Source organism: Genypterus blacodes, unplaced genomic scaffold (assembly GCF_046128005.1).
Source record: "Genypterus blacodes isolate CSIRO-AG114 ecotype Tasmania unplaced genomic scaffold, CSIRO-AGI_Gbla_v1 ptg000003l_1, whole genome shotgun sequence".
Classification (NCBI taxonomy): Eukaryota; Metazoa; Chordata; class Actinopteri; order Ophidiiformes; family Ophidiidae; genus Genypterus; species Genypterus blacodes.
The window spans coordinates 9,530,870-9,545,308 of NW_027466817.1; the positions used below are offsets into that span (position 1 = coordinate 9,530,870).

Here is a 14,439-nt window from a genome sequence, read left to right on the forward strand (position 1 = left end):
ATACAAGTTTATTCTTTATTCTTCTAATTATAATATTCTCAAAATGTTGCTTTGGTCTTGTAACATGCAAACTTTCCGAGCCACATTCACAATGCATAAACATGAAGACTGGACACACAGGTACTTTGTAAATGTAGTTTATTACAGTATCATGTAATATAAAAAATAGAATGCATTTGAATACAAAAATGAGAAAACCTTGAATGACAGCTTTCAAAAACTATGAATCAATCAAACACACATGATCTTTGGTTTAGGTCTGGAGTCGTGTCTGTTGCGTGGCAGGAAAAACCGATCCAGGGTTGACACATGTGCATATACGTTACATGACGTACGGACTTACATACTTTGGCAGGAAATGGCCAAAATGTTTCCCTTTTTTATAATGAATTAACAATCGAGCCGGTATAACTCCGACCAAACTAGCTGATTTGTCGAAGCCATTTAGCCCTTGGATAAACAAATTTAAATTTAGGAACAAGAGGTGACCTATATATGATTAAACGTCAATGTAAAACCAAACTCCACCCACACAACCATGTGACCTTCCTAAATGAAAATGAATGTCATTTCCTATGTCCATTTTCCACAAGGACTGCTCAGTTAACGTAGAAACGGATTGATATATACTTTAAATAGATTAAATGTACAAAAACAGAAACATACTAAGAAACACACAAAGGCCATTACCGTAACTCCATGTGACACTGTAGTTTTATGTACCATAACTGGCCAAAGGTTTGACCGCTGCCTGTGCTGTGACTGTAGGAAGCTCATACAACAATCGATACGTTTACACACACACTTTACTTTCGTTTATACATACTACATTCAGGCAAGAATGCGAGTAAGACGTATACAAGGAAAGACTTTATAGGATTCCGATTTTCTCTGAATATACACAGGTATGAGACAAGTCCACACGCTGACAAAACGTATGTACAGCCGTCGCACTACAACCTTAAAGTGTTCAATCACATAATGTAGGTCTCATACTGGGTGTGTATACTTTATGTTTTAACGTTTGACAAAAAGACGAATCAATGTATTGCCTTAATCGGAGGATAGTCATAGTTTCAGTGTGTATGTAAACGTATTGAGTGAGCAATTTGGATTTTAAACTGATGCAGTTTTTCCAACAACTACGCTGTGGTTCATTAGGAAATCGGTGTTGAGTGTTTCGATTTGACATCTCGGGCATTGTCCAGCACAGTTTGAGAACCGAATATGAGCCGAACCAGCGTCGTAACTACGAGGCAGCACAGTGTAAACAATGTGTGTGAATGAAATGTGCAAAATATACAAAACAAAGAGGAGACGTAGCGGCGACCACACAACCTGGACGCTCGCTTTACATTTCACTGGAGATCAAACGCATACAAAAATGTAGATATTAAAAAAAAAAAACGTATATGGAGTAAATGCGGAAATTTGGTTGGGTATAAAAGAATTGTAAGATGATGTAAAAAATCGAAAAACTTATTTTAAGAAACATCAATCCTGACAGGTTTTTAAGGCACTTACGAGTTATTAAAACAAAATAAAACAGACTGTGTCCCAGTAGGTGCATTCAATCACAAAAATCCCTTAAACCTAAATGATACTTTGCACGCCCGGGGTCGTTTAGGTTCTGCGTGATGCAAACCTTTTCTCTCTGCATACGTCAGTTGATGTGCCCGGCGACTTTGAACTCTCAGATTCTTACAACCTTGCGGCTTGCTTGTGTTAGCGAAGCAAAATGGTCGTTGTGTTGGAGCAGAGTCTGTGCGAGGAAATCTGTCAAAACCCACAAGTTTAAAAGAGTATAAATACTTCTTCAGTAAAAGTACAACGAGCTAAAGAGCTATTGTTGTTGTTGTGAGTTGGTCGCCATTTTGATTTGTAGTGCATCAAACGTCTGCACGTATGCAGACAACATAACACAGTACGTGGAAGAGCGCGGATGTGTACTTCAGGGGACGAGGATGCGCTTCTCCACATATTACTACATACATTGTACTCTTGGTAGTATTTTCAAGGGTTTAGTGGGTTCCCACCAAACATTTAGTGTAATGCACTGCTGGTTATCTAACAACTTTTTGTCCATGTCCCAACTTGGCCATTGTGCCATATAGTGTCCTCTGGTGAGCTTGACATGCTTTGCATAGAGCACCGACCCTCTTTATGTCCCGGGTTGCAGCAACAAGTAAGTTAAAACTGTTTACCAGCAAGAAGCATATCAGCTGCATGATTCAGCCCAGACTTCATTAACCTGTAGTAGTGAAATACTGATGTAAGCCTTATTTCAAAAGTCTTGTGAACCTGAATACAATCTACACCTTAATGCTGGAGCGTTGGTAGAATTACAAATTCCAAACCTCCCAAATGACAGAGTTCTGGAAAGACTTACACAGGTATTAGTCAAGACTTGTGTTTTTCCCAGACAAAGTTAGACAAAGGAAGTCCCACAGCTCTGACAGTTGCCAAAGACAAACCCCAAACATCTTCTTCCAAGTTCTACAGTCCAAAGAAACTGCCAAGAAGAACAAACACCCAGGCCAAGCTGTTCAACTGGGCCAGGCTGATTAATCCATGTTGCTTCTTGGGGTCTGGATCTGCTACAGTTTATGTGAGACTAATAAAGGCACATTAGGTTTAGATTTAGATTTGCACCGAGACCCAAAAATCTCAGGCAGCGCTCCAAATCTCCTGGTGGTTCAATCGGCAGGTGAATGTCCCATAAAACTCTGCCTGTCCACGTCAAAGCTTGAAAGCAAACTAAGTGCCAGGTCTTCATTGGTTGATAATGTGGAATAGAAGCTTTCAGATTTCTAGAACAAACAGCTCTGCCTGTAACCTGCATCACCATCATTTATGTTGTCAGCTTCTGGCTACTAGGAGAAGCCGACTATAAGCCCAGCTCATCATCCACGGGGACGGACTGGAGCTGAGTAAGAATCTTGGAATCTCCATCCATCTCCTCTGGGTTCCCTAGAGGGGAGGTATCGTCTACATCCTGCTCTGGAGAAGGACTTCCCAAAAGCAGCGACTCTCCACCAGGGAGGCCCAGCAGACTTGGGTCTACCGGCAGGTCCCCTTTGCCTCGGACATCAAACAGAGTTAAACTAGTGGAGAGCGGCACAGGGCTCCAGGTGGGCTGGGACAAATGGATGTTGGGCATCACCCCGCTACACATGGGGCTGAGGGAGAGCAGGCTCTCTGGGGTGAGAGTATTTGGCGGCGTTGGGATCACAGAATGGTCCAGTGTGTGAGGGGAAGAAATGGCAGATATTTGGCTGGATACAATCCCGGTCTCTGGAGCGCAGTACGGTGGAGATGAGTTGATGAAGCTGAGGGGAGACGTTGCCAGGACGCCGGGGGTGGGGCCCGAGGCAGTTGAAGGCTGGGAGATGACGGGAAGCGTGGACGGCGTGAGGACGGCGCCCACTCCATTGGCGGGGAAGGGAGAAGCATCGGGCACCGGTTTGAGAGGTAAACTGGTGAGCTGGATGCCTGCTGGGATGGTCAGGATCAGCTTCCCTTGTTGAACGCTAAGGTAGGGACTCCCACCATAGAGAAGGTTACCTGCAGCAGAGAAGATACAGCATCAGGTACCCCATAAGAGTTAGGTTGTATAAGATTGATACAGTTACAAGATACAGCTCATACTGTTCTTGCTTTGAGAAACGATAAGAGTTCCATTTTGTTCCGTTCATGTCAGTTACAAAGTGTTCCGTTTGAAGTTTGCAGCAAATTGCTTCTTCTGACACCCGCCCAGTCTTTAACCCAGTTGTCTTGTTTATACCTTTTACAAATATTCACGCCAGAGGGCTGAGTAAAATAAAGAAGAAGGGATGGGGTGTGTGTGTGTGTGTTTTTCTTTGTTTTTCTAACCTAGAAGTGATTCATCATAAAACGATCAAGAGGAGAGGGAGGAGCTGTAACCGGAATTCTTTTTTTAACACGATTACAAACTGGATTATAAACTGGAATAAGAGTACAGACTTCTCTTAACCTGAGTCAAGACATCATTTGCATGTTTAAACTTAAATCATGCCGCAGGTGAAGGCAAACATCATGTGAACACCTTTGGATCTGTGTGTTTTCATGTATTATGTGTGTTTGTAGCAGGTACCTGGAGAGGCAGAGGGGAGCTGAATGACCCCAGAGTTGAGGAGCTGCATCCCCGGGGCCATACTGGTTGGGGGACCCACGCTCTGAATGGGCCTCAGCTGGTTTATCCTTAGAGGACCCTGCGTGACCCCTCCTGCACCGGGAGCCGAGGTCAGGATCTGTAAGGGCAGACCAGCGGAGGGGATGGAGAGAGGGGGCCCGGCCGGCACCACCTGGGGGAACGAGAAGGTGGGAGAAGCTTGGATGGAAGAGACCGGGACCAGCTGCGGCAGAGAGAGGGGGACTAACTGTGGCGGCGTGGTGTCTTTGGTCTGGGGGACTGGCACCACCTGTGTCGGGGAAGAGATGGAAATAACTCCGCTGGGTGTGCAGTTTGTGGTTGGGTCGCCCAGTTGATGCATCTGCTGGGGCAGTTGAGCACCGCTGAGCTGAGAGATGGAGATTAAGGTGGCGGCGCCTTCAGAGAGAGTTTTTGAGGCGTCTTGCTGCTGTTGCGATAGTCTCTGGCCTGTGTTTAGAATGTGGGGGCTTTGGAACTGTGTTGCCAGGGAAGATGGAGAATTGAGGGGGGAAACTGGGACCAACTGGGGGCACTGAGAGACTTGGGTTCCAGAGGAATGCTGGACCAGTTGGGACACTGGTATCCCCTGGATGGATGGGACCACCTGGGGCAGAGAGAAGACCTGAGGGGTGGAGTGGGAGGAGGAGACCATGGAGCTGGAAGGGTTCAACTGTGAGCCAGCAGTGGCGAAGACAACATACTCCCCGTGCTGGCTGGAGACCGAAACAGCCGAGCTCGACATAACGGCGCCGCTGGACTGCAGGGAGGTCGGGAAGGCGAGGGATTCTTGGCGGTGCTCACTTTGTGTTAAGATGAGCGAAGGGAGAGACGCTGGCGGGGACAAAGTTTGTGAAGAGGGAGATAAAGACGAAGAAGAGGAAGATGCTGTCTGGCTTCTGTCCTCCGGTTTGATTAGAAGTTCTTCTGGGACACTGATAAAACTCAGAGCGGTCCCGTTTCCATTGTCCGTCTTGCTTTCCAGAGGGACTGACATGTTCCCGAGGCCTGAGACAGACGTGTTGTTGCTTAAAACTACAGTCGGAAGACAGCTGGACTTGGCCTCCATGGCTGAAACCCCCTGCTCTGCCGCGCCGCCTGCATGCTGTGGCACGCCGATGCCGGGTTTGGCGATGACCTGAGCCCCGTTCACCAGCAGAGGAGAGTTGGTGCCGACGGGACTCAGGGTGACTGTCTGGCAATTGATAATGACGCCGGCGCCGCTGCTGGGCATGAGGGGGTTTCCGTTAAGCAGCAGGGGTTGAGACGCTGTGAGGTAGCCGCCGGTCCCGTTGAGGATGATCTGACCTCCTGAGCTGCAAGGCACTGCAGAGAGAGAGATGATGGGGGGCGTGGAGCTAGCAGCTTCCTCCGGTTTGTCAGAAAGGTCGTCCATGGCCTCGTCCTCTGTGCTGTGGTTTCCATCTGATTCACTGAAAGGGAAGGAAATAAAGGGTTAAGGCACAAGCAAGTTCCTCTCTAGTATAACTGGGGCTCCTGATCCTCTCTACGGCAAATGACGCCCTTCCAAAGAGGGTACCAACACTTAAACTGAGGATAGGGCTTACAAATCAATGAGTACAGATGGGATAGGGTTAGGTTAGGGTTAGAGTTAGGGTTTGTAAACACTGAGCAATAGTTTACAATCTTGTAATACACTGAGGGTAGGGATTAAAAACAAATACCTACTGAGCCATGTGGGGTCAAAGAACCACAACAACAGTGCTGAAGACGTAGAGACTGACGGTGTTACTTCAATGCGTCAGCGTGAAGTTTATTATTTTATTACAGCACATGAGCCAAGAGATCTCAGCTTGAGCAGTTATGCCTGTGTAGTAAGGTCTAGACTACGGCTCCTTTAACACATTTCATCCACACGTTTACTTGCCAAGTAAGACCCTTCCAGTTCTACGACTTGTGTGTGTGTGTGTGTGTGTGTGTGTGTGTGTGTGTGTTTGCCCAGTGGACGCAGGGTGTGAAACGTGTTAAACTTGTAGTATTCTTCTCAATCTGGCTCATGCATTCCTGGTTATCTCCTCTGTGGTAAACAACAAACCATATGCTGTTGTGAATCAATAGCCAGACGAATAGAAGACAAATTCCTAGAAGCGGTTTGGCAGTGTAGTTAATGTGTATCAGAGCACAGCAGCTGGCTGTGCTGCCAGACCACCGCAGACCCTCAGGCCAGATAAGACACATCTGCTGGATTCTCTCTCTCATTGTCTCCTAAGTGAAGCCCACCACCCCATCATGGTGAGCAAATCACAGTGACACACTTTATTTCAGTGTGTGCAGGGGTTTGCCTTCCTCCCTCCCTGCCTTCCGTCCGCCCGCCCGCCCCACCCCCTCCCTCGCTCCCTCCTCTCCTGGGTCACCGGGGCTGTGTGGGGCAGAGGGAGCACTGCAGGGTTTCGGGGAAGTTGAGCCATGGTGGGCGCCTGATCTCACATTTCACAACAAAGCAACATGCTGCAGACCTGCAGGCTTCGTCCCTGACAGGAGGGGACACTCCCTCAGTCCACACACACCAATCACATATGTGTGTTTGGTCACTTAAACAAACACACTCCTTTCTGTAGGTGTACATGTAAGACAGTGGGGATTGCTTTCTTTCATAACCAGAAATCTTTGATGTGGTCATTTCTGTAATAACGTGGCGAGATGATTGCAGATTTCTTGATACCTGAATTGTTTCTTACTTATCTAGAGTTCCATCACTTGATATGCATGATAGATGTGTGTGTCTGCGCGCGTGTGTGTGCGTGCGTGCGTGAGTGTGAGACGTCTTGCCTTTTGCTGTGTGTCCCGGACGGCGTCCTGTCTCTCTGCCTGCGGTTCTTGAACCAGTTGCTGACCTGAGTAAGGGACAGCCCGGTGATTTTGGCCAGGTTCTTCTTCTCGTCTGGAGTGGGGTACCTGTTGCTCTTGTAACACTCTTTCAGGGCGTTGCGAGACTTCTCTTTAAAGCAATACACCGTCTCCTCTCCGTCCCAGATGGTTTTGGGCAGAGGGAACTTCTTCCTCAGCCGGTATTTGTCCACGGCGCCCAGGCTGCGGCCCCGGGACCTCTCCGCCTCCTTGTAGCGGGCTTTCAGGTAGAGGTCCTGCAGGAACCCATGGTTAGACGGGTGGAAGTCGTGGCTATCCAGGATGGCGTACAGCTCCTTGAATTCGTCCCGGTGGAAAGCCACCAGTGCCTGGGCCTTCAGCAGGATCTCGTTGCCACGTAGCAGCTCGGACGAAGGCGGTATGGTGGATAGAAACCTCCACAGGCGATCCACATTGCCCGCCTGCAACAGGGCCTCGCACAGACATGATACTTGGTCAGTGGAGAAACTCAGAGCCGACTTCTGGAAACTTTGGAGCAATTGTTCCGAAACTTGGACCGCGTCCGCTTCCTCTTTCAAGTCCTTTTCCGTGGGCTTCTCCGGGCTATTCTCAGATTGTTCTGCAGACTCCAAAGACAAGGAAGCCATTTTCACTTTAACTTTTTTTTTCCTCCAGTAGTTCCTCCTCCTCCTCCTCCCTCCCTCCGCGTCGCGGCGCAGCACAGCGCTCTCTCTCTCTCCCACTCGATGACCGTCGACGAAACCACGAATGTCGGCTGAGCCTCCAGCGGTCACGCCCCTTTTCCAGAGGACACACACACACATACACACGCACACACGCTGCTTATTACACAGGACATAATAGCGTTGCATATTCGCCTCCGTGATGGCTTTTAAAGAGTTTAATGGTTTTCAAAATAAAATTGTTTACTTACTTACTGAATTACTAACTTCAAAGTAATTAAAGAAACACTTTTAAATTATTTATCAGTCAATTTTAATGATTTTTTTAATGAATGTTTATGCAGAATAGTGGGGTCTATATTTTGAATGAATATATTGTTTTTATCTGGCCACTGTAAAGCTTAGATTTGTCAGAGGAAATGTGTTTTGTTGCCATAATACACAATTTTATTTCAACAATCTTTTATAACTTAAATATCCGTCACTTCTCACAGTGAATATTTTATACTGCTGCATACTTGCAGCAAATACAAATGAACAGCCAGACAATTTATTTTCCTGTTTCCAATTCAAATCAAGAATGTTTTGTAAATGAGTGTTTGTATGTTGAACTATGGCAGCCAGGTCGCTCCACTGATCTTACTTCATTGGTGTTTTTGATGAAGTCCTTCACACTCCCTGTGTAAACACCATGTGGGCCAGTGTTTTCATGTTTGTTCAGGTGGGTCTTTTCAGTTTGTTGTCATCCCAGTTCCCTAACCGGATCCCTGTCTGGTGTGGTTTCCAAATGCAAATACTGGAAGAACAATAACATATAATTAGGTCGACACTAATACTACTGTACATGGAGTTTACATTCAAACTTTTACAAAGGATTTGCATCATGCTGATCTTATGGAAAGATGGGCTTTGCTATTCTGTCCATTTGTTTTACAGAGTATTTGTGGGTTCAGGCCACTTCAGTAGGTTAAGCCCTAAAGTGGAAAAACTGTGTGATGGGGAAACAAGACTGTGATTAGGAACACAGAAAGGCCTGCTTAGAATAAGGACCTGAATGTAGGATGATCAGTCAGACAGATGAGCAGGATGTGCAGGATGTGCAGATAAGGTGTGTGAATGGGGTCAGGCAGGTTAGCAGACCTCCATCTGAACCAGCAACAAGAGGAATGGCATTTTTTGCTGTGAGGCTGTGGGCTGCCCCCCAAAACACACACACACACACACACACAAAGAAACACACTCCTCCTCCTTTATCAGCAGCTCTCCTATTTCTTTGATCTCCTCCCCTCAGACCAGAGCATGTATGGGCAGAAGACATACACGTCCCTCTGTCTGTTATTGTTATATGTTTGTTACTGCTGAACGCTGCTGTAAAAGTTTCAGCATGAATTTATACATATTAGGTAAACTACTCTGTCACAACAATGACAATAAATTGTTTTGAATAATGACCAAACACTGTAGGCAAAACACAGAACTTGATAGCAGCAGCTTTACTGCTGTACAGAATTCCACTTTTGTCTGGTTAAGCAACATTTATTGGTCTGGTTATCCAGCGCTGTGATGAACTATACCTAACTTATTACTATGAACTGTTAATGTGTTACTAGGTTTTCAGTCTCTCTAAATTCATCTCTGGTTACTGGTGTTTGTCTGGGTTTAGCAGGCTGATTATTAATTTATGAATGGGAGCTCTCAAGGAAAAGTGGCATCAAGAGGACATGAAACTGTTCAGTGCGTCATTACATTGCAAAGACTATGATAATCTGTTACGTACTCATTAAATTCTAACCATACAAATGCAGTTAAACCTTTAGATTCAACGTATTCGTTTGCATATTCTCTGCAGAGGCCTTTGTCTGTCCTCATGTTGTGGAATGCAGCGCCACTGTGTGGTTGCCTCAAGGTAGACGATGGAATGGAGGGCTCGGCGCAAAGGACTCGATATCACGTGACACCGGAACGTCGTAATTCCTTTTCAGTTTTGCACAAATATGGCCTTATGAATGAATGTTATGTCTTCATGAAGTTGTCCCTATCCAGTACCGTTACTATTAACATAAACATGTATAAATTAAGAGTTGTTGTTTATTTTGATTTTCGGAGAGGGTTCCTCCTGCTTTGTCCGTATTGGCTACAGACGTCCGGATTGCCCGCGCGACTGTCGGATTTTGGGTGGGTGGGAAAGAAAATCAACGCTCCTCTTTCTGAGCCCACCAATGCAACATTTACCGCTGCGTCAGTGGCGTTATTCACTCCTATTCAATGATTGGATGTCTTTCCTGTCAGTCTCAGGAAATGTAGGCGGTATCAAAGGCAATTTCGGATTATGATTGGTTAAATTATTTCCTCCCTCTACTTGATTGGTACATTCCAGTAGAAGGGCGGGTAGAACGTTCCAGAACGGGGCGTAGCAGGAAGAGAACGCAGTAGTTTTTGTTTCTGCCACAGCCGCACAGCGAGGGAACTTGCTCCATCTTTTCATCGGGATCTAACGCATTGAGTGTTGCTTCTTCAGCGAGCGGACTTACACGTGAAAGTCAAGGTGGACTGGGAGTTTCTCGCAGAGTTTGTCGACACCCCGAAGGAATTTACGCGTATTCGTAAGTAACTATGGCAACATAAACGTGCAGTCCAACGTGACTATGGCGACACCCAAACTGCTAATAACTAGCTAACCCCAAACCCACTAGCTGCACCGAGACGAAGTTAAGGACAAAACATAATAATTAATACAACATTAATACGTTATACTAAGTAAACACTGGCGCAGTACGGCTTTTATAAACACATTGTTAATATCCGATCACGTGTGTGTGAAAGAATGACAGCTATCATGAAACTGGGTCAAGTAGGCGTAGTCCGCTTTTATTAACTCTAAATTCTCTCATTGTAATCGCAAAGCTGCATCTTAGTTTGATTAATTTGTTCTTGTTTACATCAGGTCTGTAACAATCAAGTGTGCATGTGCGAAACTGACACGAGGTTTCACATGCAAACAAAGCATGTGTGGAATTGAATGCATCTTACTGGGCGGTGTGTGCGTGTTCCAGCAACAGGCAGGATGTCCAAGACAGCGACTCAAAAGCCTTCATTACATTATGACAGCATAATGTGAGAAACAGTCCACCAGCTGATGCACTGTGGCCTCAACAGGTTGGATCTGTCAGCGTGTGGCTTGTTTTGAACTCGATAGCTCTGATTTAATAAAGGCTTTATGAAAGCATATCCTGCTTTGAGTGCTTGGAACACCTGCCTGTTGCTGTAATTGCGTTTCAGTCTTTACTGCAAGGCGAGCTAAGCGTTAACGTGCCCCCCAAATGGCCACAAATCATCAATTATGTTCTTTGCCCACATGCTGACTCGACAATCACACTGCGGCCTGAATATGCACTTGTAGGCAAACTCTGGAGCTCAAACTTCACAGTACAACTGCAGGTGCATGGATACTTTTGGACCACCACCAGAGGGAGGTGTAGGTAAAAGCAGCGTAGTGGGTGTGGCAAGGACCTGAAGTTGTGCATGAACAGGCCTAATTAATATCAAACGGCTCTTGAAATGTGTGTAACCTACACACACTTGCATCTTATACCGTCTGTATTCTTACATTGATTTGCAGTGTGTGTATTATTGGGATGCAGCATAAATGTATTTAGTAAGGAGAAGGCCGAAGAAAGGACCTGATCCCCGGGTTTGCCCTGTGCACCTAAATCACTTACTCTGTCTTTGTTTCAGTTGCTATCTCCTTTGTCCTCCATTTTCAGTGATCTTTAAACACATTGTGGATGATGGACAACGTCATCATCGTCACCGACCCCATTGTGTCTGTGCGTATAACCAGCACGGCTTCCTCCCTTGAAGCACAGCGCAGGTTCAACAGAGGTATCAGCATAGCAGAGTTCAAGGTAATGAGTCTCAATGGTTTGTTTACTGTGCATTGCATTGTATATGTCACTAGAAGGAGTTTATTTCCAGTGTAAAAGTGCCATTGTTGTTAATTGTCTGTGTGTAATTATTATTATTTTTTTTGCAATTAGGGGAAGTTGGAGATGATCGTGGGCTTACCCTCATCCTGTATGGAGTTGGAGTTGTACTGCATCAGTGACAAGTTCCTGCAGAAACTTGATGACAACGAAGCCCTGCTGGGATCCTATCATGTGGATAATGACTGCAGAATAAATGTACGGTCACCTCAGAAAAAGAAATGAATGTCAGTTAAGAGCTGTGATTTACACATGCCATTCCTATTATATGTCTATACAATGTTGTCGTTTTACTTCTATCCTCTCAAATCTGCATCACTTTGATTAATATGCATAATGCAGTGCAAACATACTGGAGTACAGAGCGTTGGTTAGATAAACACGAGCCAGGTGACAATTTCACAAACTCTTCACCTCAGCATCGACGAGATTTAAATCCCTGCTCACGTACATCTCACTGCGGATTAATGTTAAGTAGAGAAAAAGACACACCGGCCAAAAATATTCACAATGAACGATGTCTTAACTCTCCAGCTCTCCAACTTTCCAGTGTCTGCCATTGCATTTAATGCCATGTGGACATGAATTGAATGCAGTGTTTATCTGCATTATAGTTCCGTAGTGTAAATAATCCAGAGTTGATTGGCATGGAGGCATTCCACAGAGCTGATCGGTCTCATTGTGCCTCTCCTCTCACAGGTTATTGATAAGAGTGGAGCCAACCAAGGCGAGTTCACCGACGTGTCCCAGGTGGAGAAGTTTGAAATCTCAGATGACGCGTATGCAAAGAGATCAGGTACAGTCTGGCGTACTTTAAGTTACTCTGGCATTAGTATGTTTAATAACAGATTGATAGTATTGATTTAGAAGTAAGATGATGCATGTTGGGGCTCATTTTAGCTGCATCCACAGGAAAATCATTTATAGATACTTTGGTAATTAAATATGAATACGTTTTAATACTCCTTTATAGCTTTCTCTATCAGCTAACCATCTTCCCCCCCGCAGAGTCGGCGAGGTCATTTATGAAGAAACGCCAGGTCGGCCGCTACAACGATGAGGAAGTGGCCAAGAAGAAAGCCGAGGCCGCTGCTCGAGAGGAGGAGCAGAAAGTTGCCGCTGACGCCATCACTGTCGGCAGCAGATGCGAAGTGCAGTCCCCAGGGCAACCCACAAAGCGGGGCACCGTAATGTATGTTGGTAAGTCTGGAAGAAGCCCAACTGCTGCTCCTTCTTATGGATAAGAAGTAATAATAAAACAATCAATATGTACACAGCTTTTGTTGGAATGTATGATTGTTAAGGTCAATGTCTCTATTTCAGCCCTGTGCAACATAAATGTGTGTTTATAATTGTCATTTGATTGCAGGCACAGCCGATTTCAAGCCCGGTTACTGGGTGGGAATAAAGTATGACGAGCCTCTGGGGAAACACGACGGAAGGTACGAAAGCTGTCATTTCTCTGCCTATACACGTTATTTGTTTGTTCCGGATTTAGCCATTGACTCTGCATCTTTCTTTGCCTCTGCAGTGTTCAAGGCAGACAATACTTCACATGCGACAACAAATACGGCGCCTTTGTGAAGCCCCTGAATGTGACAGTGGGAGACTTCCCTGTGGAGGATTATGATCTGGATGAGATTTAGCTCTTGAACGTACTCCATGTCAGAAGGGGGGCAGAGCGGATTTTCAGTTTTCAGCACGTTGAAAGTTAATTAAGACAGTTCTTCACTCAAAGCACTTTGGTTTCAGTTGTGTTTACTTGCTTTAGTTGTCTCATAATGGGACTCCTCTGTCTAATCTTAACAGTTAGTATTAACAGTTTAGATACCAACTTCATTTCGCCTTATGTAGTTGTTATCGATCTGTACAGATGATTTGTATATAACTGTTTATAGTTAACGCTTAACTTTGTGTTTTTTAAGACTAAGTTGTTCAGAGTGGTTTTGAAGATTGGACAACCCCTCCCCCTTCCACCAAAAAAACGAAACCAAAATACTTAACACCGTAAAAATATCACCACTAGACTCAACATACTATTAAAATGGAAGCCAGCCTTATTTGTCCTTTATTGCTCCATACATCACAAAGGCATCATGGATCGATTTAAAATCAATGTAATCAGTTTTTCGTCCTTTGAAGCTTCCTGGAATAATGTAAATACTAATTATGGAAACATCCCAGTCCTGCTTTCCTTTTTACATTGTGACATTTATGTGCCATAGGACAATTGCATGCTTACTGAAATAAAAAGAATCTGCCAGACTGAGCTGCTTGGTCTGTGTGTGTAACAAACTGGGTGATTGGTCTTTACATATGACATCATTGTTGTTGTCCTTAGTTTGGACGACATCACTTGATGGCATCACTCTCATTTAACATGCCTCTTGAGTCTGGCACTTGTTATTTGACATTCAAAGCGAGAGGTTTGACCGCAGGTTAGAACATACATTTGACTTAGAGATTTCGTGTTTTCAAATTAAAAACAATAAGGGAAGTTCATTACTGTCATCATGAGTGGCACACTCACAGTTTGCCAGGATTACCCAAGAAGTGATGCATCTGAGCTGAAGAGGGAGCAGGAGGAAGCACCACAACAGGTACATAGCTTTGCCACTAATATCTAGTTAAATTATATTTGTGTTTGTGAGATCAATATAAGAAGGCCTGATCGTGAGAAGCATAGACATTTTAACAGGACTTGCCAATATTGTAGTGTATTGTATTTCTGAGTCATCACAACTTCCTTCAGTCCCTGCTTACCATGACAAAA

The 14,439-nt window shown here is 45.0% G+C and overlaps 2 protein-coding genes across 2 annotated transcripts; one reads left to right on the plus strand and one right to left on the minus strand.

Annotated features, from left to right (window-relative positions):
* Positions 1-121: 121 nt before the first annotated feature.
* Positions 122-7,902, minus strand: six5 (SIX homeobox 5). The gene is made up of 3 exons (XM_076141181.1): positions 6,962-7,902; positions 4,115-5,604; positions 122-3,564 (listed from the first exon to the last, which is right to left on the minus strand). The coding sequence occupies exons 1-3, from the start codon at positions 7,870-7,872 to the stop codon at positions 2,888-2,890; spliced, it is 3,078 nt and encodes a 1,025-aa protein (XP_075997296.1). The 5' UTR covers positions 7,873-7,902; the 3' UTR covers positions 122-2,887.
* A 2,197-nt stretch (positions 7,903-10,099) lies between these two features.
* On the plus strand, positions 10,100-13,935 carry tbcb (tubulin folding cofactor B). Its single transcript, XM_076141193.1, has 7 exons — positions 10,100-10,286; positions 11,448-11,588; positions 11,721-11,864; positions 12,366-12,462; positions 12,675-12,866; positions 13,036-13,108; positions 13,198-13,935. Exons 2-7 carry the CDS (start codon positions 11,469-11,471, stop codon positions 13,310-13,312), a joined length of 741 nt encoding a protein of 246 aa, XP_075997308.1. The 5' UTR covers positions 10,100-10,286; positions 11,448-11,468; the 3' UTR covers positions 13,313-13,935.
* The last annotated feature ends 504 nt before the right edge of the window (positions 13,936-14,439 follow it).

Coding starts and splice junctions, on each gene's coding strand:
- six5 (XM_076141181.1), bottom strand. CDS start 7,872: ATGCAACGCTATTATGTCCTGTGTAATAAGCAGCGTGTGTGCGTGTGT. Junction 5,605..6,961: donor TCCGGGACACACAGCAAAAG/GCAAGACGTCTC, acceptor CTTCCCTTTCAG/TGAATCAGATGGAAACCACA. Junction 3,565..4,114: donor GCTCCCCTCTGCCTCTCCAG/GTACCTGCTACA, acceptor TCTCTGCTGCAG/GTAACCTTCTCTATGGTGGG.
- tbcb (XM_076141193.1), top strand. CDS start 11,469: ATGATGGACAACGTCATCATCGTCACCGACCCCATTGTGTCTGTGCGT. Junction 12,867..13,035: donor GGGCACCGTAATGTATGTTG/GTAAGTCTGGAA, acceptor ATTTGATTGCAG/GCACAGCCGATTTCAAGCCC. Junction 13,109..13,197: donor CTGGGGAAACACGACGGAAG/GTACGAAAGCTG, acceptor TTGCCTCTGCAG/TGTTCAAGGCAGACAATACT.